The sequence below is a fragment of the Sphaerodactylus townsendi genome, linkage group LG04 (assembly GCF_021028975.2).
Source record: "Sphaerodactylus townsendi isolate TG3544 linkage group LG04, MPM_Stown_v2.3, whole genome shotgun sequence".
Classification (NCBI taxonomy): Eukaryota; Metazoa; Chordata; class Lepidosauria; order Squamata; family Sphaerodactylidae; genus Sphaerodactylus; species Sphaerodactylus townsendi.
Genome location: NC_059428.1, coordinates 86,020,196 through 86,041,671, shown reverse-complemented (window position 1 = coordinate 86,041,671; position 21,476 = coordinate 86,020,196). Strand labels below are relative to the sequence as shown.

The 21,476-nt window shown below is 40.2% G+C and overlaps 1 protein-coding gene across 4 annotated transcripts in view; it reads right to left on the bottom strand.

Annotated features, from left to right (window-relative positions):
- Positions 1–21,476, bottom strand: part of GPM6B (glycoprotein M6B) — a 133,677-nt gene that overhangs the window by 22,490 nt on the left and 89,711 nt on the right. For 2 of the 4 annotated variants that reach the window (XM_048492681.1, XM_048492682.1), the window contains exon 2: positions 15,470–15,589. The exons of the other annotated variants lie outside the window; for them this stretch is intronic. In XM_048492681.1, coding sequence (XP_048348638.1) covers positions 15,470–15,589 — 120 coding nt within the window. The remainder of the gene's footprint in view (positions 1–15,469; positions 15,590–21,476) is intronic. 4 annotated transcript variants of the gene reach the window in all.

Here is a 21,476-nt window from a genome sequence, read left to right as displayed (position 1 = left end):
GCTGGGGTGGGGGGGCAGAGCCTGAGGGGCGTCCCGGAGACAATTTGTCTCTGGGCGCCATTTACCCCCGGTATGCCTCTGGCAGAAGGCTCTGCGAGATGGAAGCATCTGCATCTGAAGAGAACTGAGATCTTGCAGGATCTCAGCCTTAGTAACTAGAGCTTCCTATATAAACCTTGCCTTGGGCTTAGTTCTGCCTGGGTGCAATGAGTGCACTTCCTGCTGTTTTTTCCCATGCTTGCTATAGCTCCCAGTCTGCCTACCTGCTTGGATTCCTGTGCTCTGGACCTGGGGCTGTCTGCCCACGCCTGCCCTGACCTATTGGACTGTGACCTGACTGCATCTTGCCTGCCACCTGTCTTGACCTACTGGACTGTGACCCAACTACGCCTTGAAAGCACGTACGCACACATGTGCGCGCGCACACACACAAATGCATAAACACAATTCTGGCCCCCAAATTAGTTGCTTCTGATCTAAAATTGGGAGCAAATTAAATGCACTATACACTTTTCCCCATAACAGAAGCTATGGTTATCAGGCATATCCTTACAGAAACAAAAATTCTTGAGTGTATTATGTATGTGATGTTTATATATAATATATAATTCATACTGAAAACACAGAAGTCATGTAAGACACATAATATCTGTTCCTAATATCACAATATGAATGTACTTAATGGCATCTTGTTGTACAGAATGAATTTGAACCACACTGACGTATGACACCAAAAATGCATCCAAGTCTGGATAGATTGGTGCCCTTAAAATCATTACTTCCATCTTTAATGTGTAAGATATAACATATCATAATGGTCTGATTCACCTAATTCTGAAGAACACAAAACTAGCACAAATATTTATCATATGACATGGAAGCACTTAAATTACAAATACAGAAAACTGAGAAAACAGTTAATGAACTCATTTGCAGAGTTAATGAGAGATGACATTTTCTGGTTTTATATGATGTATCTTCTGTTATTACACCAAAGAGAAAACCCTTCTATTGAAAGGGAAGACACAAAAAGAATAAGTAAAAAAAGCTTTACAAAAAATTTTATACATTAAAATGGAACTTAATCTTTAAAAAACCCTAACATACTAGACTAAAATAGTTTAAATAAAAATTGCATAGTATGGATGCACATCAATGCAGGAGACTTTCAATGGCCATTTTGTCTAAAGCATCACTAGAACCTTTTGTGCAGTTCAGCAGAATAAAAACATTTTTTGTCCTCAGGCTTGTGAGCAGCAGTTACCATGGAAGCAGGTTAATAACAGCTCAATGATTTGCCCAAAGCTGCTGGTGAACCTGGCTACAGATTTAACACACTCACAAAAGGAGGCCAGCTAAAACAAGGCCCGAGATTATTCTCCTGGGAACCAAGGCTATAAAATGCAAGGGTGAGCACACATACACACACATGCACACACACACACACACACACACACCATTTTTTTGCAAATGGGACACAAACAGAAGAGAAAGAGAGCAAGAACCAAGTCTCACAGAAATGACAGCTCACTGAGGCAATATACAATCTAGTATGTGTGGTCTACATAGAAGAGTGGTGTGCAAAGAATAAAAACTCGCAGTCGTCAATCAGAAATGCATATGGGGGCCCTACACTGCACACAGGCACACACACAGCTAAACAATGACCAGTGCTATGAATTTTGACTGTAATACTGCCAAGACTGATAGTGGAATCGATATAACCTGTTCAGCAAGGGAAGTGCAGTGCTCATACACAGCTACATTCATAGAGCTGTTACTCCATATAAGTATTTTGAAGACTAAGCTGTGATCAGATTTATTTTTTCTTTCAAAGTAATTTAAGAAAGACTACCAACACACCCATGAAAGCTGCCACACAGATTATCCCAAGTCTCTCATTATACTAACAAGGAATGAAGGACCAAGTCACATAAATTTTTGGTGTGTTTTGCTACTGTGAGTATGGCGGCTTGGTTGTTTCTTTTTTTCTTTTTATCACAAAGAAAGGTATTTTGAATGATCTAGTAAAGGTTGTGCCTGCTTAGAAAACCATAACTTAGAAAACCTTAAAAGGTATCCATTCTCAACAAAGATAAGCCCACATGCCCATAGTTACCAAATCAAATAAGTTCTTACAAATCACTTCTAAGTACTGGTACTTTTGAAATCAATAGGCTTACTTCCAGATAAATGGGTAAATTGCCAAGATTATCTTTAAAGTTTACAATTAAACTGAAAGCTTTCCAACAGTGATATTGGCCCCAATTAGTAACACAGAAGCACTGGATTCTGATAATGAAAATTTGTTTTCTGACAGAAACTAGTAGAAATTTACAACTATGAATTTGTAACTATGAGTAAGGGTTTTATGAGTTGTTACAGTGGGTTCAGCAATAAGCTACTGGAAGTCAGGCAGATGGCCTCTAAATGTTTGGGATATGATCCTTCTCTACAATTCTACTCCTTTAAGATTTTTTGTACAATATTTGGTTCAGGGTTGAACAACGTAGATCTGTTCAAACAATACCTTCTAAATTTCTGTATGTGTTATTTCATGTTTACGCACCTTTCTTCCAGCATGAAAGAAAGGGCATCGTACTCAGGTTCTCAGTCTTCCAGGTGATGATTATACACAGACCTGATTAGACCTTTAGCAGGTCTACTGAATTATATGTCTTTAGATTTTTCCATGGGACCACATAAGAAAACATAGAGCTGGCAATAGACTTGCATATTCATATGCATGTTACAAAGGGTGCTGGCAGAGGAAGTATGAGAGCCTGAGACTTGCCCTAATTTTACCACATGTAAAGACTGATGAGTAGAAGGAATGCTAAAAATGGATGACATTTCCATAAATAATTTTGCCAACCCACTCCCCCCACTCCAGTTCTCTCTGTGTGTAAAGTCACAGCTTATGCCAACCCAGTACAGTTTTCAAGGCAAGGAACTAACAGGTGGTTTGCCATTGAGTGTCTCTACATAGCAACCCTAGAATTCCTTGGAGGTGTCCCACTCAAATACTAGACCAGCCCTGCTTAGCCTCTGAGACCTGACAAGATCAGGCTAGCCTGGGCCATCCAGGTCAGGGCCCAAGAGGACCCAATTCTCTACTAAAGAATTAAATCCTTCTTTTAGACTCACAACCTGGCAGAAGCATTATAAAAATGAAGTCTTGAAGTACGAAAGCAAGCAAGTGATGGGAATCACCAGCAACTAGAACTGCTCTGGGCATATATTCATCATCTTTTCCTGAGGTAGTTGATGTTTGTGACATTCTGGAAAGCAGCTTTGCCCGGGACAGGAGAAGGGGTTACATGTTCCGAGTATTTCACCCACCCATACTGAAGGAGTTTTGCTCCTATTTCACATTGCCCAAGGAGTGTCCAAGGAGACAAATATGGGGTCTTGAGGGTGATGGTTTATACGACAATATTTGACTGATAATTTTTTTTACTAAAGGATTCCATGGTAAATCTGAACAAGTTCTGATGCAGGCACATAGCTTTTTTAGTCTCCAATTTGGGAGAATTTAGCCACCCACACGCCCATTTATAAGCTTCTTACAGCAGAGAAGAACACAAAAAATACAGGGACTACATTAGACTTTTCAGGATTACTGCAAGGCATGGCACCAATTTTAGAACATTTCTGGGCAACATCAATTTAAGACTCTCATGTTAGCCATAACCTGCCTTCCATCTGAACAGGATTATCATGCATATTTGGCTGCTTTCTCCAATGAGCCCCATAGCCCATTCTGACTTAAAATATAAACATAGAAATGGAACATACAGCATTACATGTCTCCACATAACTTGGTATGATAAATTTACTGTCATGTGAAATGGTTCTTAATTAACAGACAAGCATTTAAAAATGGCTTTTTGAACCAAATAAGGACTCCATCAACTAAATGAGTACAGCTTAAGCTCAATGTTATCTGTAAAATGCAAGATACTAATGCGGTGTTTGACATCAGCATTGACTCAAACATATTCTGATATGTGTCACTTCTAACCTAGTGTTGAACTATTAAGCTGAAACAAACAAGTCAACTTATCTCCTGACATAGTTTTTCAACTCAGTAGCTCAATAGCTGCTGTCATATTTTAAAACCTGGCTGGATATAGTCAGTGATTGGACTCAGACCATCATATTCTATTTAATGGATACAGGGTCAAATGGCAGGGAACCAAATGCAAGGATGGCGTAGGAATTTAGCAGAATAATCAGAGAAGTTTATCGAGAACAACCCATGTACAATCATACAGTCAAGGTAATATTCATGTATGTTACAGTAGTAAAATAATAAGGAAGCCACATATAATCCTAACACACAATATTGGCTAGCTCTGTGCCGCATGAATGAAAATGGAGGATTGAAAAAGGAAACGAAGAGAAGGAAAAGCAAGATCTGCAAAGGGAGATATTACTTGCCCTTTGGGGTATGGAGGATAATATCTGTTCTGGCTTACAACACTGAAAGATCTACACAAGCCTAAAAGGTTTGGAATTCTAGCAAATACAGTCTGCAGTGGTGTAACAAGGGGGTATAGGAGGGTTAGAGACCTGAACACCACTTCCTACAGTCCTGTGGGGGGTGCATTGCAGGATGGTCCACTCGCAACTGCATCCTACTTCCAAACTCCCTGCCCCCCACACATTTCAACACTATAAAGCTAGCACAGGTCAGCCCAGCTGGTCAATTTGATTCTGACCTCAGCAAGGCTTGGGTTGACCTTTAAACTGAGGGTTGAAATCTCCAATTTAAAGCTGGATCCAGGAAAGCTGAGGCCAGCATCATATGGGCCTGCACCACTTCCGAATGCCACATGGATTTTGAGGGTGGGGCAAGCCCAGCTTGCCCCATTGGGTGGCATTCAACTGCGCCCTTGTACTGAACTCCAAGGGGAGTTAGTGGGGGACTTAGGGGCACAGCTGTGGGGGGGGGCAGTACCCCAAGCACCATTTTACATAGGTGCCCCTGATAGCTTGATATGGAAGGAAAGTGGGAATGGGGGCAATGATTCAGGCAACTGAAACAAGGGAAATCTAGAGAGGAGAGTATGTGGAACAGGAATTGAGGGGAAAGTGAATTTAGGGTATACAAAAAAGATGTGGAGTTGAGCATGATTTGGGACTCTGAGACACAGCACTTGTTAGACGGGCCAGACAGTAACAGAAGCAAAAGTCTGATTTGTTCATGGGGAAAAGTAAGCTTTTGGATTGGCTTGGAGAGGAGAGACACTGGAGGTATAGAATCTGAGATGAATTTTTAAGGCTTTCTGAAGAACAGCAGGAAAAAGAAAGTGCCTTGCAATACCTCTATTCAGCTATAATGAAGCCCCTTTCTTCCAGGAGAGATAACAGGGTATTGTGCTCAATAGCACATTGCAGAGATCAAAAATGTATAGAGTAATAGTTACAGAGCTGACTGTATCCAGTTGAGTTTTCTCTCTGCATTACTCTTTTGTGCTTGAACTAAACCTTTCTGTGGCTGAGCTCACTGGCCATTATAGCTAATACATTAATTTTAATCTTGCAAACTGGTCTGCTCCTACCATTTTTCCTGCTCAATTTCCCCCCTTTTATTCTGCAAACACCCTCTGGAACAATTTTCAGTCAGACTTTGTGGGACAGGTATGCTGGTTACAAAACAAAGGAGTAGAGACTGAGGCAAACAAAATGGAGGCAGAATGGTCATGTAACAAACCAAGCCATGTTTGAAGTTTGTTTGGGATGGGGTTGCATTGCTCCTGAAGGATCAAACTGACCATCTTGGACTACTTCTAGATCCAACTCTAATAAAAAGCAGAGAATGGAACGCAGGCGTTACAGCATAGGTTACCGTATATACTCGTGTATAAATCGACCCACATATAAGTCGAGGCACCTAATTTTACCACAAAAAACTGGGAAAACTTATTGACTTGCGTATAAGTCGAGGGTGGGAAATGCAGCAGCTACTGGTAAATTTTAAAAATAAAAATAGATACCAATAAAATTACATTAATTGAGGCATCAGTGGGTTAAATGTTTTTGAATATTTATTTCAAAGAAAAACAGTAAACTAGCTCTGTAAGCCCTGATTTTCCCTTTAAATCCACTCAGAAGGGGAGGGGGGTGATTTAAAGGGAGAATCTGGGGGAAATTTGAGGATGCCTGTCAGGGGAGGAATGTTTATGTCAGCAGTTCCAACATTTCAGAGTATCTTTAGGATACCCTCCTGATGATACCACCCAGGTTTAGTGAAGTTTGGTTCAAGGGGTCCAAAGTTATGGAACCTCAAAATGTAGCCCCCTCTACTATTAGCTCCCATTGTGAACAATGGGGGATGGGGCACCCCTTTTGGGGGTCCATAACTTTGGACCCCCTGAACCAAACTTCACAATACACCTGACTCACATATAAGTCGGGGGGGGGGGGGCTTTTTCAGCACAAAAAATGTGCACAATTTCGACAGGAGGAATTCACGCCTGAGCAACATCCAGACATGATTATTATAATGAGATCTAAATGGAACTGATTTTGGAGATTGAGCAGAAAGTTTAATGGGTGAAAAATGTGGCTGCCAGGGTTCTGACTATGTTTCTCAATAATGGCAGTACACAATCAGCGTTACACCAACTTTAATAGCTGTCCATTTGAAAGATTTTCGTTCAGTAGAATCAAGAGGCCAACAAGATTTTGGAGGTATAGGTTTTCAAGAGTCAAAGCTCCCTTCACTGGATACTTCATCAGATAGGATGAATGCAGCTTTGACTCTTGAAAGCTTACACTCCCAAAGTCTTGTTGGTCAAGAAGGTGCTACTGGACTTGAATCTAGCTACAGACCAACATGGATGTCTTCTGAAACTAGCTGTCTATTTGGCCCAAGTGAAGTATTGGTACAAGAACTAAATAGCTTAGAACTGGGGTACTTGACAGACCCCCCTCCCCTTTGTTCCCTGTGAACAACAATCAGACACAGTGCTCAGTTCTACATAACCATGTTTAACAAAATCTGATTGGTGGACACTCATTACATGACTACTGTATCTGCAACTCTCTGACTCTGGAACTCCCTTGCCTCTTCATTGCTCATCTTATTAAAAAAATGGGGGCGGGGCGGGGTATTTTGGAACACATATAGGATTCAGGTTCATAGGTGCCCTTTTATGGCAGGCAATCTTCCATCAATTCCTGCCACTGCCTGCCACTACTCACCTGTTTGGTGGGCAGAGGCAAGCCTGTTGAAAGGGAGGGGGAGGGAGTGATTAGCACCGGCACAATGATATCAATTTCGGCACAATATGGAAGTGCCACCATAACTGGGGGGGGGGGGGGGGAAACACATACACTCTATCACTCTCCCCAAAACTCTATGGAAACCACAGACTTTGGGGGCAAGTGCTAGTATCCTGGATTGGACTGCCAGACAGAGGCCTCAAGTTACAGCAGGGAGCTGAATCTCGTTCAAGGATCCATCAAGCAATTTCAGCATCAGAAGGAGGGTCTGAAGGTCAGAATGTACAGAATGAACAAGTCAGAGGAAACTTTACAGCAGTAACGTGCTTTGTTGCATCCAGGCTAGTACGCTCTGTGACTCTACTTAAAATAGGGTCTTCCAGCATGATAGGCTTCATCCTGAGAAGACTCTGCTTCCCCCTGCAGCCAAAGGTGTCTTCTTTGAGCTAGTGGGCACGCACTTCTGCGTTTAACTTGAAAAAGCTCCCTCTGTCGCTGCCTTTGTTGTCATGTGGGCTCAGGTGAGCTAGGTGCATGATTCTTTGGAGCAGGGCTGGATGCACAGCCTCTTCTGGAGGCACTTCTGGCTCTGAATTCTGACCTGCCTGTTGTTCACCCTGTAAAGCCTGCAGGGGCTCTTGCTGTTCCAAGCCCAGTCCTTGTTGGTTCCCAACCTAGTCTGGGCTTACTTGGCTCTGCTCATCCCCTGAGGACTCATCACTCTCCAGGGGATGGCCCTTGACACCTAGAGTCCCCACCCTCCACCCCAGTGCAATGCTGGCACTTCCTCAGAGTGCTGGAGTGACACCATCCTGTATGTCACAATCGCTGCCCTCTGTACCAGTTGGTAAGATCTCTAATCAATTGCTATGATGGACCTAGCAACCTGATGTAGGAAACAGGTTTTTATTGATCTCCTGACATAGTGTTGAAGTTGCTTTTATTTACACTTTTGCTGTTGACTGTGGAGTTTATATTTACTATTTTATTCATTGACTGTCTTTTTAGCTGCTCTACTTGTTTAGGATTTTAGTCTTCTGTATTGTATTGATTTTATTGTTTTAATACTTCTATTATAAACTACCTCAGATGCTATTTTAGTAGAAAGGTGAATTAGTAATAATCTAATTAACATAATGAACATTGTAGGAATGTTTTTTCTAATGAATTCAGTTTCCAGCATACAACATCAGAAGTAATTGCCACAGAAGCACTAAATTATTATAATTACTGTTGCATTTTAGAATTAACTGCTTCTGTTCCTGTATTTTACATTGGAAAGTTATTTTACCTTGGACTCTTGCATAGCTCTTGCACACAGAGTTGTTAATCTAGTGAAAAAGGAATAATTAGTCCAAAACAATTCCATTGGAAACAGATATTTCAGAGGCATATTGTGATGAAGTGCTTAACACAGTCTGATTTTTGAAAATTGATCAAAAGCTTTTGACTTCAGAGTATTTAAAAGTGTGTACCCTAACCCTACACATGTCACACCAGTACTGAAATGTCTCAAAAAATGACAGCAAATAGCATCGTCTTCCTCTAATATTTACAGAGCCTCTTGATTAGTTGCGTCTACAGCTTACCTCCATCATCATTGTAATATGGCTTGTGATGCAAATCTAGGTCACATCAAGTCTACTCTGTCTCTTTCTGTTTCACCTTATATCAAACCCTCCCTATTTATACACTGTTTTGTCATAAACAGAATCTTACCCCTCATTTTGCTGTGTTCATTTTTTTCTTTACAGCTTCAAGTCTTCAAAGGGAACAATACTGTATACATCCACCCTACACACCAATTAGTAGACCTTTACTCCTCCACTCTGCAGATCTCACAGATTTATTCTGTCTCTCCCATCCACCCTCATAAACTCCCAAATAGAATTTCCACATTTCCCTCTACTTCTCTCCCTCATATAAGTTCGACCTCTTTCAGTCTAATATGTTCACAACTGACCTCAAGCTTAACTACCATCTTCATTTCATCTTCCAGCCTTTATATGCTCCCATCATGTCTGCCCCATCCTCATTTCATAACTCTTCTATACTTGTGCCAAGGTCTCCTCTGGTGTTTCTATAACCTACTAGCCCATGGCTGGGGAAAGATGAAGAGACTGGCAGAGAGGGTCTTTTGTACACTATGCCTGCCCCATAAACATTAATGAAGGGGGCTTTCCAACTCAATTCCATTCAGCACAGAAATTAATGGAATAGGTTCAATATACATATTTGCATACTGTGAAAGAATGAACTTTTTTTCTAAAGGGAGAAAACAGGAACAGCTTGTTAAAAAAACCCCAATCTGCCAAGGTCCAATTATCATCATTAATATTGCCCCACCAACGTCTGTGTCTGCGCATGAGTCACAGGAGTCAGGCACAGAAATTGCAGCGCAACTACTTTTTAGAAACTAGGTTTGGAACAAGTTTTCACATTTCCCATTCATAGAAACAAAGAGCAGAAAGGGATCCCAAGGATCATCTAGTCCAACCCCCTGCACAATGCAGGAAATTCAGATACCTCTCTCTCAGTGACCCCTACTCTATGCACAGCAGAAGGCAAAAAACCTCCAGGACCCCTGGGTCAATCTGGCAAGGAAGAAAAGTGGCAGTCATTATTCTGGGCATAAGGAAGATCTTCTCATGTTTCCAAGTTGTTGTTTTCTTTCCGAGAAAGCAAAATTCAAGTCACTCCAGAGGACTTAGAAGACAGCAGTCTGAATGAGTAACTCAGAAAGAACTCATATAGTTAGTTTGAAGTCTGAGTATTACTTTCCTTGGCTTTTTCAGTCTCATTCTTATGACATTTTCCATCCAGTGAAGCGAGGACTACAACAAGGATTTCATTTTGTTTCACAATTCTTCTCAGGTAGTTTTTATTCAAAGCCTATCAGCGGATGAATTCAGATAGCACAACAAACCAGAGTTTATTAAACCACAATTTCAGTCAGTCCATTTAGTCATCCAAATGCAGGCTGTCTACTGAAGTGGAACCTGTTAGCTGGCTTGTTAACTACAATTTATGTTAACTGCAGTTTGTTATAATGTTTGAATTCAAGCACCACGATGTGCTGAATTCATAGTACCACAATTGTTTGCTTACAGGTACTTAGTCATAAGACTGGCAGTATAAGGATTCGGAATTTATCCTCCCTGATAAAAGAGGCAAATAGTAAACAAATGCAGGTGTATGTACAAGCTAGGATTTGGTAACTATGGCTGATTCCGCATGGGCCAAAAACAGCGGTGTGAAAATGGTGTGAAAACAGTATAAACCCTTTTGCACCATTTTAAACCCTTTTACACCATTTTCACATTGTTTTCACACTGCTGTTTTTGGCCCATGCGGAATCAGCCTATGTGTGATAGACAAAACAGAAGGGGTTTTTTCCCCGCACAAGCTTTTTCCCCCTTATCATGACATTTGAACATGATCTCAGAACAGCAACTTGATCCCAGTGCAAACAATATGCTAAGTTTACTTACTCTTGCTTGCCCACACTTGCAGTGCACATGTGCCAGTGCACTCAAAGAGCCTAGCCTGTGGGTTCAGAAACTTCTAAATGTGACATAGGTTTGTGGAGAGTCCTGTATGGGTAACTGGCACAGAAACCTGTTTATGTAAGGCTTTAATCACTATTTAACAGTGCCTAGTATTGCATATCAAATTAGCCTCCACCATTAGCTGCCAACTTCTTTAAAAGGATTGACCCTAACCAATCTCTGTGCAGAGGTGGCCAGGGAGGGCGCTGCAAAGGTGGCACCATGCTGCTTCCACGGGGGCTTTGGGAAGTGTGGAAAGGGGGGGAAATTTAAATCCCTCTGGCCACCTGAACTGCCCCATAGGTCAAACAGCCTGAAGTTTCACTTTTGCTTGGCACAAGTCTGCAGGGCCAGAGGCTGGCGTTCCTGGGCTGGGACAAGGGAAAAAAAGAAGGGAAGGCAAGGTAGGCTAGCTAGCAGAAAACTGATGAAACATTTCTGTTTAACAGACCCTGAGGAATTTCATCTGATCCCACAGGGCCCGGTTCTCACTTGGGAGAGAGTTCCACCAGGCTGGGGCCAGAGCCAAAAAAGCCCTGGCTCTGGTTGAAAACAGTCAGATGGTCTGTGGGCCAAGGAAAACCAGTAAGTTATCTTCAACTGATCAAAGTGCTCTTTGGGGATTATATTGAGTCATATTGCAGCAAAAAATCAATACTAACATCACATATGGCAGAACTTGAAGTCTTCTCTTCCTCCCATCATAAAATTAAAAGGGATGACATAGGTCAGGGAAACACAAGGCTGACTTTAAACACAAACATGACATGGACACCTATATTTACAAAAATAACTCTGGTTACTTTCTCCCTCTTTCACAGCCCAGGGACAGCAATGAGCAAAACATACAATGACTACCAGTGATTCCACTAATGAGGTTTATAAAAAACATATAGACCTGATATTTCAATCAGGGACATTTTTTACATTACTTTTAGAAAATGATTGTATGGAAATAAAACTGGAAAAGAGAAACATAGGCATCTGTTTCTAATAAAAGACATGTAAGAAAATGATCTAGAGGTCAGTATCATTCCACAGATATGGATGTGTTTGTCTTTCTTTCCAAGTTACATTTTCAAATTCATTAAAGCACTAGGGTGGGAGGAAATAAGCACTGATTTGCAACTCTCTAATCCCTTTTGATCTCTCTCGGGCTTTAAAATATATTTGAAAGAAGATCAAGAAGATCCTTTGCAACAGAGACAAGAGTTTCTTTAGCTTAGCAAGAAAATCAGAATATAAAAGAGATAACATGCTTCTGAATTTTGGGTTTCCATTAAAAATAAAAAGAATCTCTGCAAGAAAAATAATTTAAATATTCTGAATTACCAATTGTGTCAAACATTTTGTCATCAGGATTATGTGTACAAAACCACTTCAGACCTATTCATGTTTGGAATTGGACAGTACTGGCCCACAGACTTTGCAATTGAAGGCAACATAAAGAAGCTTCTAGAAATCAACTTAGAATAGGTATCAGTGAAAGATATTCGTTCACAACAGACTATAGTCTGTAGAGATGATCTGCACAGAATGACATAACTGGTTGGCAAAATGTTTACCACTGCAGTCCGTAGTCTCTCTTTGTGCACCAAATCTGATGTAAAAGTGTGAACTAGATAAGAACTAGGGTCAACCCCATGCCTGTTCTGTAGCACAGGATGAAAGGGTCAGTTATAATTCTTCCACCATACAGGAACTAACCAGCTAACTAATATGAATAATCTTCACATAAGGTGATTTCTAATCAGGAAAGCAAAATAATTATATTCCTGAGAGAGTAAGATACCAATCCTCCTCTAGCAGCATCGGTTGTTCTTTAAAGACCTGGGTGATACAGAAATGCAAAACTGGTCCCTGCCACCACATCTCCTCTGATCACTTCCTACAGAATCTTGAATAAGATAAATTTCACTAGCATGGGAAATGGATCATCTAGGGAACCAGTGCCCAGCTGGGGCAGTGATCTGACAGAAAAAGATATGGATCAAAAATTATAAATTTCTAAACCAAGCATATACAACCATGGAATTTTCAGGGTGTTAAAAATATGAACTCTACTGTCCATGACTAATATGTAGGGGGTGAGATTTAGCTCCTATTGCACCTCATAGTAGAGAACTTCCATCAGGATTTCCACAACTGCAAGATGTTTGCAGAAAACAGAAATATTTTGGATTCACCATCTACAAATGTTGATACCTCATGGTCTGAATGAAGCAGCAGATTTGATTTGCTGTGTATGATTGGACCAGTGGTTTTTAAGTCAGCAGTGTAAAAATATTTTCCTATCCCTCTTTTTCCCCCTCTCTTCCTTCTCCCTTCCTCGGTAAGATGTTATCATGTGGAAGGTATTGCATCATCCTTTTCATTTTTTATAATATAACAGAATAATCAAATTAGTGCAATTACATTTTAACATTGGTTGAAGTTACACACATCCAGAAACATTGGTAATTAGATATTGGACATTAATGCTTTTTTTTTTAACTGGGGAAGGAGTCTTATGAATCTTAAATTGAAACTGTAATGCAGCTTATGTATATATTTCTGATATCTAGATTCAGTGTGAGCCAATTTCAATGGTGAAAGACCCAGGGTTTGTATAAATAAGCAACATCAGGCCATACATAAGGTACAGTGGAATCTTGGTTTTAGTCCGTGATTCATTCAGAATCACGCGATGAAAACCTAAATTGGTGTAGTCCGAGGTATGCCGTTTGTGCATGCGCAACGCTGTTTGCGCATGCGCAATTCAAACAGTGCACCGGATTTACACAAAAATCGCCTCGGAAGCCGATGGAATCTGAGGTGACCGACAAACACCAAGGCAACAAAACGGCCAGGGGCGACCAGCGAACACCGAAACCAGCGATCTCTGAGGGCAACGTTAACCGAGGTTCCACTGTATACAGGATATCGTATTTAATTATTTGTTCAAAATTTCTATTACATAACAATACTCGTTATATTAATCAGCTTTTCTTTTTTCTCCCAATGGTTAGGATTTTTCATTTTTAGATAAAAACACCTGTAAGGTGTATTTCCAGACGTGTTATCTTTAATGATCTTGTTTGTGTGTATGATCACTAAGGAAGGTCAGATAGGCCAAAATGGGTATGATTCCTTGTTGGTCACTTTTATGACTGTATCATCAACAGTGATTGAAACTGTGTAACTATTATAAGGTGTAGCCTGTATTACAGACTTGGGTTCTTAACAAATGTTTTTGTGTACCCTACATAATAAATATAATTCTTTTGTTATAGATTTTACAGGTTTAAGCTCAACTTTTGAGGCTTCCTCCTACTGCATTGGATAAATATACTGGCTGAACTGTACATCTGTATGCTCCTATGGACTGCAATCTGCTTAGAAACTATAACAAAACTTCATTAGAAGATTGTCAAACTAATAACCTCCACTTTATTATGTCACTTTTATGAAAGCCCACAATATTCAAAAGTTATATTTATAGGGATGCCCACACCCTGCAGAAAAATGCCCTGACTCTTTTACAGAGGATAATGTGATATTATTTAACAGGGGATGCTTTGTGACCACTGTCACAAAAATGGCTGTCATTTCTACATATAAACCCTCAGTTAAAGAGGCAAGACATTTTTTCTACAGATTGTTGGCAACTCTAATTATCTTCCATACCTTTCTACTACTTGCATAAACACTATAATTAACAACAAAATCTACCAAAAAAGTAGACTGATTACTATAGCAACTAACTAACTTCCCTAATGAAAACTGACATCCTAACCTTCAGGTCTGCTTTCTCACTGCAAATTATATAATAATGTAGAGAAAGTTATGAGAGCCACTATTTATATTGTATATGATGCAAATTATTCCATAGGTTCAGCTGTCTTTTTGCAAGGAAGACTTAGTCCACAATTAAACATTTATTTATTTATTGGACTTTTAGACCACCCTCCCTCGAAGGGCTCAGGGTAGGGAAACAACAATAATAAGCAATACAGTCACAATTTAAAATACAATATAAACAACTATTTAAAAACAAACCGATCCAGTTCCCCACCCCCTCACTGTGCCCACAGGAGGCCTGGATGTTATATGGGGTCTACCAATCAACCCAGATGGCCAAATGCCTGGCAGAACAGGTTCATTTAGCAGGCCCTGGTCTCTTCAGGGAGCCTGTTCCACCATGTAGGGGCCAGGGCTGTAAAATTCCTGGCCCTCATTGAGGCTAGTCGGATATCTTTTAGGCCAGGAACATCCAGTAGGTTCTCCTCCTAGGAGTGGAGGGACCTGATGGGGCAATACAGGGAGATGAGGTCCCTCAGATAGGTATTTAAACCTGAAAACCACTTTTAAAATATCTCTGTTTTAGTCACAATATGATGCTACCACCACTGGACCAATATGAATGCATTCAGTTCAAGAATTTAAGAATGAGAATAAGGGTACAGTGTTCCCTCAGAGGCTACTGAAGTCCAACAGCTGAACTGCAAAGGACACATATGGCAGAGTTTTGTATGTAAGAGTTTTGTATGTAAGAGTTTTAATCAATTATTCTGGCAGGTTTTTAACATGGGGAGAATCAGTCTCTAACATAGCTAAAAGACACAGTAACAAAGCACTTTTAGAAACACGTTGCTACAACTACTGTAAATGCGCATTTCAGTACTATCATATTTAAGCCCTTTATTTACCTTGAATCCCCAAAGGGCCAACATTGCCTCTCAATGATGGCACATGATGGTACTGGTGTAGCCTTGAATTCCTGTACATCCATTGGTACCTGCCAATTTCCATTTCTGGTCTGGTGATCACTGCCAATTTTAGGTGGTAAAAAGTCAGTGTCTCCAGCAAAGTTCAGTTTTAGTTTAGCACTAATAAATGCAATGCAGTTTTAACATCAAAATGTGAAGAGGGGAAGAACACAGAAATCTATGTGAGCTTTCACAACTGAAATAGCCACACCCTGAAATTATCAGAAGAGAAAAATTATTAGCATGACATTTTAGGGGCTAAGACATTATAGACAGTAGCAACAGTTAGAAAGCTTACTATTTTTTTTCTTTTCATATATTATTCATATTATCAACTTTGGTACACCATAAAGTGTTACTTTTTACTGCATTTTTGGTCTTACAGCACATTTTTCCCCTCCGTCCCTCCCCAGCATACACACAGACTTTCTGTACTGGCTCTCAGTTCCTCCACAACTGATAGGGTAGAAAGGGTAATGTAATGTGGGAAACCACATTAGCTATTTTTAACTTTTCTGTAACCCAACCAAGAAAGATAATCATTCCCAGATGTAAGACAGAAAAATTAAAAGTATGATTTTAGTTATCACAGTTTCACACAGTTAATGCCTACAGAAAAGTAGGGCAAGTTTTGAAAGCCCTGATACATTTTGTGCAACATTGGTGCGTGCAAATGGGGATCCTTTTAAGCATGTTCTGTTGATCATTTGACTGAAGTTATTCCTTCCAAGGCAAGCAATAGTTTTTACCCATTATCTTTAATACTCCAGCTCTTCCTACTTCTTAAAGCTAGTCAGAAAGTTCAGCAACATCACACAGTAGCTAATCACAAAGCAACTGTTTGTGATCTACTGGGAGAGGAATTTCAGGGCCAAATTGGTCCTAAATGCTGCAAAGATGCTGCTTGGCAAAGAACGTCATGTCTCTTTTGTATGTGCGTCCTCGAATTAATTATGAATTGCCAAGACAGATCATCCCATGGAAAGAACTGGCAGTTTCTCTTCTGCACTATCTGCTCCCATATATTTGAACAATAAATTGTACTTGAGGACTATGTTACAAAGATTGTGAGAAAGGTATGCCAAGCTTCTTCATAGTCTCTGTCAAATTCTGTGGGGTTTGAATGGAAATTCCATTCACATGAAGGATGTTAAATCAGCAGTATGCTTGGTGAAATATGCTCAAATGTTCCCCTTTAGACATTTCCAGTTTTCTTAAAAATGAATCTTGAGTTGCCTCTGAACCAACATAATTCAGCCACAGTAGATTTCCACCTACGCTGAGGAAGAGATTACATTAAAAACCATCCAGTGACAGTTCTGACCATAAAAATCAGATGAAATGTTTCTGAATAACATATGGCTTTGAAATCCTTTTATAATGCCAACCAGTTTTCCATTGAGACTCTAAGGCAGGGGTCTGCAACCTGCAGCTCTCCAGATGCTCATGGACTACAATTCCCATCAGCCCCTGCCAGCATGGCCAATTAACCATGCTCTAAGGGAACTGAACTAAGACCCCTGCTCTAAGGGAACTGAACAACTGGAGATGAGGGGTAGAAATACCAACAACAGGTTTTCCTAACATTAACTAAATTATTCCAGCTCATGTATACTATCTATTTAAACAAAAAGAGACTCCGTCTTGTGCAACAAGTTATTTTGCAAATGTGTCAATTCTTTCAATTCATGCAGTTGTGACTTCATTTCCATCTGCTGCACAATCAATCCTCTCTTTGCACACACCATGCGCCACAATGGGTGCCAAAGCAACTCAGCAGGAGCTCAAGTAAAAAATGAAGGGACGGCTAGTGGTTCATAGCATGAATACATTTTGGTACATTTCAGTTACAGTTATCTAGCATCCCTTTTTGAAAAACCAAGTTTGCTTTTAAATATAGCGTGCTTTGTAATTATGGTTTCTATAACTTTTGTATCACTCCTAGAAAACCAGTTTTTTCCCTAGACAAAACTACTAGTGACTAGGAGAAGGCTTAGTACTGCCCTGTTAAGGATACTTTCCTTATGGGAGGGTGCATGGGCTACGTAATTTGACATACTTACACTGTAATCTAGGCTCATTCCGCACATGCAGAATAATGCACTTTCAAACTGCTTTCAGTGCTCTTTGAAGCTGTGCGGAATAGCAAAATCCACTTGCAAACAGTTGTGAAAGTGGTTTGGAAACGCATTATTTTGCGTGTGTGGAAGGGGCCCTAGAGAGCAAGTGTAGTGTAGTGGTTTAGAGCAGTGTTCTGCAACCTGGAGAACCAAGTTTGATTCCCCACTTCTCCACATCAGCGGCAGACACTTATCTGATGAACTGCATTTGTTTCCCCACTCCTTCACAGGAAGCCTGCTGGGTGACCTTGAACTAGTCACAGTTCTCTCAGAACTCTTTTAGCCCTACCTACCTACCTTACAAGGTGTCTGTTGAGGAAGAAGTGAAGGAGTTTGTAAGCTATTTGAAACTCCTTACAGGAGAGAAAGGCAGATTATAAATCCAAATTCTTCCTTCTTAAACAGGATTACAACCTTCTATGTCCACTGAAGTATAACTCTGCTTAGGATGACACTTCATTTTAACCAACATAAACATATTTAATATGCCAAGAGCCTGATACTGTGCTTCACTGTGCACTGTCAAAGAACAATCAAACTAGAGCAGGAATTCTTAACCTTTTTGAGCCTCTGTGCATATTTGGAATTCTGACATGGCTTAGTGGGCTCAGCAACAAAATGGCTGGCATAGGAAGCATAGCCAGCCAAAACATGATTGCCATAGCTTAACACAGTATAGATACTTGTGTGTGGTAGCAACTGCTGTCAAAACAATAATTCTAAAAAATCTGCACAGTCATTCGAATCTCCCATAGTCCATCACAAACATTTCTGGGCAAAAGCCCTACCTGCCCCCCAACACTTCCGAAAAACACTTGGTGGGCACCAGAAAAAGAGTTGGTGAGTGCCATGGTGCTCACAGGCATGATGTTGGAACCCCTGAACTAAAGGTTTTCAGTGCTGGCACAAGGCGAATGCACCATGATGTGTGCTTCCATTGCAGGAATATTAACAGAAGGGACCATTGTGATCAGGAATTCAGAGAGAAAGGGACCACTAACATAAACCTATGCCAACATCTAGCAGAATTTTTCAGCAACAGAGAAATATAGCAAGAGGATTTTTTCTCTTTACTCCATACATAGTCTCTCTAGAGCTAGAACAACATTAACTAATCATTCAACAAGGTTAGATCAGTATTAGTTATAAATTGCTGAGTGGGAATATGTCTCTGTTTACCTCACTTATCTTAAATCTGTTGATTTTACTTTTTTCTCCCTGACATAAGAAAAAGCAATGAACTCATCTGGAATTGCCTTCCAGATACAATCCATGCATACAAAAGGGTGAGATCCTTCAGGGAAACCAATATTTAGTACCATGGTGCTCTTGCACAGCCAAAGATGGTGATAAAGTCAATTACCTGTTTGGGAAGGGCATCTGAATCATTTCCCCAATCTTACCAACAGGAGATTTACACTGGCAAATTGGATAGGGCTAGCCTTCCGTTTAGCAAAGAAGATCCTTTTAGACAGCCCACCACCGCACATGACGTTTTCTGCACATTTCTGTTTGGGAACATTTTGTTCCTGAAGATATTTTTATAACAGTGCTCTATTCAGAGAAGCACATTTCCTCACACTAATCTCCCCTGCATATACACTTGTATTTAAACTCTCAACTAGTTTGGGGTATAACCTTGCAAGGGCTGCTTTTACACGTTTCACAAAAATGTGTAGATATTTGCACAGAAGCAAAGCTTGATAAATTGTGGTTAGAGTTACCAGTCTATAAACCTGAATGTACTCTTAATTCTTACAATCTTTCAGTTTCTGCATAAAGTGAAAGATAGAAGCCTATTTGGGGTGGGGTAGATAGGCAGAAAGACTGCTGGAAGATTAAGATGCTACCTCATATATCAGTGGTGGCGAACCTATGGCACGGGTGCCAGAGGTGGCACTCGGAGCCCTCTCTGTGGGCACTCACGCACAGAGTTCATCATGTGGGAGGGGGGTGGAAAATCACCCCCCCCACACACACACACACACTACACACACACCCATCTAGGCTGGCCTGGGCATGATCCTTTACCTGGGAGTAAGCTTGGGTGCTGGCAAGCATCGTGATTCACCCATTTGAAGCGTTGCACAGTTTCTTCACTAAGTTTACTCCTGAGTAACGCACACCTTGGAACCAACCGTTTTTTCTAAACTAAAACCTCAGTATTCAGGTTAAATTGCTGTGTTGGCACTTTGTGATAAATAAGTGGGTTTTGGGTTGCAATTTGGGCACTCGGTCTCAAAAAGGTTCGCCATCACTGTCATATATAATCACAATATCACGTTTTAATTCATATATCACTAAAAACGTCTAATCCGAACATTCTCAGTTCCTTACCGGCAGTTCCATTTGAAACACTTGTGGCCCTGCTTCTACCCACAAATGCCCAAGTAACGTTCAAATATTATCACTTATTTTATTGAGCAATAAAATGTACTGATTCATGGGTGACGTCACATCATGATGTTTACTAGGCAAGCTATGTTTACAAGCTGGTTTGCCGTTGCCTTCCCCAGTTGTCTACACTTTACTCCCAGCAAGATGGGTTCTGATTTTGCTGACCTTGAAAGGATCGAAGACTGAAATCAACCTGAAATCACCTTCTGTCGGGATCAAACTTGGGTCGTGAGCAGAGCTTAGACTGCAGTACTGCAGCTTACCACTCTGCACCACAGAGCTCCTATGGAGCAATAACAAGTTTATTATTAATAAACATTCAAATGCAAAAGCAGTATTTTATGGGTTGCTAAATATCTGTTAAAATATATTTGACTTCCTAAGTACCCAAGATCTTTTTCTTTTCTTTTCGGCATTTTCTCAGCTTAATTTATTTGCTGGATATAGGCCCCCCCCCCAAATTAAATGCAAACATCTTGTCTGTGTTATTATGTATCAAGATGCATTTCTTCTGACATAAAATGGCATTTGCTTTACCCATTTGTTCCATCTCAGTAACTCTGCCTATCCTTCCCAGTTGTTAATTTAATGGCTGAAAGATAAACCCTGTCATTTAGAACAATTTATAAACCTTCAGCTTTAAATGTACTCAGGCTGGTTTGCAGCTCTATAAAATATCTGATAAACAATCCCATGGACAGTATGCCCATGATAAGAATATTGTTAACCATGGTAACAATATTGAGTATTCAGCATAGAGCAATATGTTTGCATGAACGTAGTCCAGTTTTCTCAGTGAGAACTCAGGAATGCCTTGAGAGAAGCAGAAGTGGTTTATATGAAACACGTTTTTTCAGCATGCAGTCATCAAAATTAAGATAATCCAATATCTATTTATAGATGCTTGATATTATGTTGGAGTGAATAATAAGACTGTGCAACGTATCACATATGTGCAGGAAGGAAAAGCAACCATGTCCACGGCTGTGCTTTCCATAGATCAAACAAACAATTTTTGTATCAATATTGCTTTCCAGAAAAGCACACAAAAACAACAGAGGGTCTATCTGCCTTCCATTTAAATCAATGGCAGAATTCCCAATGATGTGGATAGAGCAAGATTTCACCCAAAATGTGCAGCTACTATGACATTTAAAACTTTATTAGTGTACATGTGAATGGTTACAATATATGAAACTATATAATTACACAGGGATAAACCAATAAAATGCTTCCTTGGTTTAACATCTGTCATCTCAGCCCCACAACAATAACAGGTTTATTGCACTGAAGTAAACTGAATTAAAAAGAGTGAAAAATTAAGCCACAGCTCAGGCAGATTATTAAAATGTAACTGACAAATATCTATTCTCTTAACACCAGGGAGTCTTAACACCAGGGAAATAGTTACATTACACTCTGGAAAATTC